General features: G+C 40.4%; 1 protein-coding gene across 1 annotated transcript in view; it reads right to left on the bottom strand.

Moving 5' to 3' along the window:
* Nucleotides 1–4362, bottom strand: part of LOC115426470 (uncharacterized) — a 15834-nt gene extending 11472 nt beyond the window's left edge. Inside the window, 2 exon segments of the mRNA XM_030144606.1 lie at nucleotides 3866–3934; nucleotides 4346–4362. Coding sequence (XP_030000466.1) covers nucleotides 3866–3881 — 16 coding nt within the window. The 5' untranslated portion in view covers nucleotides 3882–3934; nucleotides 4346–4362.
* Between the last annotated feature and the right edge of the window lie 461 nt (nucleotides 4363–4823).

Below are 4823 nucleotides of genomic sequence, written 5' to 3'. Positions count from 1 at the left end.
CAATTTCTGGAAATTCCCTTCAAATCTCAACACTGCCCCTCTATGGTTCCCAGTGGTACTGCTCTGTATTCGTATCCATAAACTTCCAGGGAACGGACAGAATTATGCACATAATGAACGCAGAGGACGGACAGAACACTCCGTCCATATCCACATGTGTCTGTAATGTAGAGAAGAAATGGGTCTTCAGATGGAGGTGACAAAACTGCACATTATCAGTAAAAGTCAAAGATCCCTTCGTTCCCCTTCTGATAACCACTGTGAATAGTACGAAGTAGGCAGCATAATGTTTGTGTTGTGGTTTTTAAATGTATTTTTAAATCTCATGACCTTGTCAACGATGGATTTCTGTTTGGTTCAGAAATTAAAGGTGGGTTATGAGAGCTTAGAAAAACGGTTCGAGCAACCTACATTTTGAAAATACTGATTTCAAAAGTCAACAACCCTTTCTTCAGACATCCCTCCGAAGCCACACCTCCAGACTAGTGGCATGCACAATGCTTGTTCCCGAGGGTTCATGAGTGCTACACAGCAACAATTCGCCAGCTGAGGCTCTGCTTCGTCCCTGGCTTGGGCTTCGACACCGTCTACGGTCCGCCCCAGCCCCGGCCCCGGCCACAGCTCCGTCTCCTACACGGGCTGAGGCTCCATCGCCAGCTAAGGTCCAGTATGCCCCCAGCTGAGGCTCCGGCTCGTGTATCCATGCATACCTCATTCAGTCTCGTCTAACATCCGCGCTCTTCCAGAACAGCCCCAGTTCAGACCTATGTCCAGGCCCGGACTGGGTAATCAGGAGGACCGGGACAATTCCCGGTGGGCCGGTATAATATTTAGGCCACGAGGGCCGGAGTTCACTTTAGATATATATTAATTTTTTATTTATTTTTTTTTTGGGGGGGGGGGGGGGGGGGGTTCAGTCATAGCACTGGGTTGATCACGTAAACTACAACCGCTGTTACTGGGCCCCACCCCCTGTACTAGCAAGCAGACGCAGACGCAGACGCACCGTGACCTGACGTAATCTGTCCTTGCATACGGTTAGTAGCTCTATACTGTAGCTGTGGAGCATATACGATCTGTGCTCTGTAGGCTGTGGATGGTCAGCTGTGTTTACTGTTTGAAACATGTTTAATAAAAAGAGCAAGGGTGGTGTGGAGAAGCAAGAATTAAAAAGAGGAAAGCTCTGGAAGCAAACACAGCCAAATGTGCCAAAATCTGCAACTTTTTCACAAAAACGACCTCCGGTTGGAAACAACTAATGAGGACGATGAAACGGGTAAACCACCTTTCAAGTTAGTTAATTATCGAGTCAATGAGTTGTGTGGCATTGTGGCGTTGGAACATAATGTTATGCAGTTTAAATAATAGTATGATGCGACGCCACATAATTGGGAAACTTTGTCTTGTAGCTCCTCAGAGTCAGAAAGCAGATCCAGCAGCAGACACCTGCCATGAGCCCACAAGTCCAGAGTGGGCAGGTAGGACTGCTCAGAGAGGGAAGATTATTAGAATAAATAGGCTCCAATGAAGAGTATGGTGTAGGCCTGTTCAATATGAAAGATGCTCTGAGATACTAGATGATTCAGCACTACATGAATGAAACTGACACCAAGGCTTTGCAAAATAGAAGATTTGTGCTGAGAATTCTGACCATTTTTAAACTGTGCTTTAGTGTCAGAAGCAGAGCCAGGAGCCAGTAGTGATGAGGGGATTGTTCCTGTCAGGATGGAAGGAAAAGGTGAGCTGTTGGAACAGACTGTGTGAACAAGCATTAGTTCCACTAAAACCACTTTCTAGACCCAAACGATAGTCCTGACCTATTTTATTTTTTATTATTAAAAGTGAGACAGTAAATACACAAAGCCCACAATTGAAAGGCAATAGCATAAAGAAATATTAAATAAACCTGCATATTTTGCCAATGTAAATATCTTAATTGGTTAAGTAAGTCAAAATGTCTGTAGATATTATTTTTTATTGTGATACAGGTATAAGCGAGTCTAGGGAAACTGGAGGAAGTGTGAAAGGGAGAGCAGAGTCTACTGATGACAGAGGAGCAGCTCAGCAGCACAACCCTGAACCACTAGGCACAAATGAGTCAGATGAAGATGAGTCTGTTGTTAGCTTTGATTACTTTGCTCGCCCTCAGTCACAGGATATACAGACATTTTTTTCTTATCATCCTCATCAAACCCCTAATATCACTATACCAGAAGTTTTCAATAGCAAAGATGGAACAAACCGCAAGTAAGTTGTGATGGAAATCTTTTGTTGCAGAGGATACAAAAATAATAGAGTTATTAGAAAGTGCAGCAGGCTTTATTTTTGTATTATTTTTTTATTTAATATTTGTATATATTCTTTTATTTCATTTCAAACATTTTAAAGGTTTGAAAAATGTTAACACTTATAAGAATAAAAATATAGATTCTGTTATTGTTGTGTTGTGAGGAATAATAATGTTGGAGATGTCGATGTGCACTCACTGTTGAAATAAACCCACATTGTGAAGTGACCTTTACTTGCGCTGAATTGGAAATATTTTCGAAAATACACTGAATTACAAGGCTTTGCAGAACAGTGTGTAGACCTAACATGTAAGATTATAATTCCATGATTTTAATAATAATCGGTCGTGATCTGAAGTGGGCCGGTCTGAGGTATGAAACTCCTGGGCTGAAAATGAGTCTCAGTCCGGCCCTGCCTATGTCACTAATGTTACATTTCCTAGTGATTTATGTTTGTGACTAAACAGTTTGCCAGTGAACTTTCCATCCTAATATAGCTAATATAGCCAGGTTCCGGCTTTGCTTCCTGTACAAGTGCTTCCAGCCTCTGGGAATGCGTAATTCATGCTCTAAGAGGGGTACGCACAGAGGGGGGAAGGGGGGAGGGGCGAATGGCAGTTGAGTTTGATAGACATCAATCATTTCAAGTGGGCGCTGAAAATGATTGGATGGTGTTTTTTCAGTCCTGTCCATTCCACAGGTGACTAGTTTTTTTTTTTTAAATTTTTTTTGTGTTATAGCATTTAATTAATTAGTTGTAATCGGGGTGTGAAGGGGATTTTAAGGAATATAGTAAAAAATGCTCCAGGAAAACATCTCAGACCCCACCTTTAAAGTCTATCCATTCAAGTGAATGAACAGTGAAAATGACAGTTTTGTTGTGGTGTACACCTCTATATGTCCAGAGTCTACAGACTTTAGAGTTAATAAGATACAGGTGTTAATGACAGTCGGTCAGTAGGAGTAGAGCAGCTCCTCAGAGGGTTGGAGGGTGAATCAATACAAGGAATAAAGGAAAAGATAAACACATGTCAGGTTTTATACATGAACTCTGTCAGTTTTACTTTGAACTGTAATTCTCGACTTAATGTCATATTTTGGACTTGTTTATTTCATTGTTTGTTGAGTTCGTCCTTTGTTAGGTCTTTGTGTCCACAGCTCAGAACTGGAAACAGATGAAGTTTACACCAGCGAAAGGTATCAAGTGTCTGGAAACTGGACATTGACTCATGGAAGTGACTCCAGAACACATCCACATTGTTGTGTGATATGATCTGGTGTATGGTCTGAAGTAGGCTGCATGTCAGTTTGGATCTGCTGAGGTGTCATGTTCAGGCCTGTTCAACTGAAATATAGACCAGAACAAGGATTGACTTGGACCAATACATCAGGATGTGTTTATGTTTCATTCAATGGCCTTTACAGGAGTTTGTAAATGAACGATTGACTGGATCCTGACGTCTACAGATGGATTCTACCAACGTACATATTATTAAACACATTAACCTGTGTTCACATCATGTATTTCTGTCCTAATCTTGTCATCGTATATTCGGTCTAAACCCTGTTTGACTCACCAGATGCTGTGGCCATGATCCAACTCTTCCAGACATGGACAGATTCAGCCTCTGCAGCGTCTGATGAAACTGACACAAAACAACAGGACAAATACTAAGTGAGTAATGACAGTCCCATTCTGGACTAAAGTACATGTAAGAACAGACACAGAAAGGGCTTTCCTGTATTGAGTCACGCAGTAGAAACAACACATTTACATTGAAATCATAAAATACAAACACTATGTAAACTCATAAAATACTCTGTAGTCAAATGTAAAGTGTGTGGGTCCTGCAAGACACTGTTCAGGTAAAATAACCCAAACACATTTTAGTATGAAATGAAGCTGTTTCCACATTGTTTAACCTGTATTTACAGTGAATTTATAACCTTTTACATCTCAGCATCAAACTATGAATTTCCATCTTAATAGTCAGACAAAAAAACAAGGCTTATCTAACTGAAGAAGCACTTATTAACAGGATTTAACAACAACTCACCTGTCAAACAGTTACTGCGTCAAAGAGATGGACAAGCGAAAGAAAGTTTTTAAGGAGGCAATTATCTTAACATCTCTGTCATTTCATGGTTGTGTGGTTTGTGAATCAAACAAAACTCCAAACTCAACACTCATTGGGTGAGGGTGCAGTCAATCTTCTAGTCCTCAACAGGATTGGACGACCAGGACCAACCCTTAAAACAGGTCTGATCAGATTTTTTAGACCCAGAAGAGTAATGTGTCATCTCACTCTTCCACTACCAGAGCAGATACTTTATCAGATATGAACATATTAGTGACGTTAAACAAGAAATGAGCCTTTTGTTACTTAAGCACAAGTACAAATATATAAAACATGAGTATTTGTCATTGTAGAATTAGTCAGTGGTAGGTTTAGAAGGATAGTTTAATACTGCAATGAATCATAATGTTATTTTTTATTTATAAAGATGAAAATAAACCATATATGTCAAATAAAT

The sequence above is a fragment of the Sphaeramia orbicularis genome, chromosome 9 (assembly GCF_902148855.1).
Source record: "Sphaeramia orbicularis chromosome 9, fSphaOr1.1, whole genome shotgun sequence".
NCBI classification, from domain to species: Eukaryota; Metazoa; Chordata; class Actinopteri; order Kurtiformes; family Apogonidae; genus Sphaeramia; species Sphaeramia orbicularis.
This window is presented reverse-complemented; position numbering and strand designations above follow the sequence as displayed.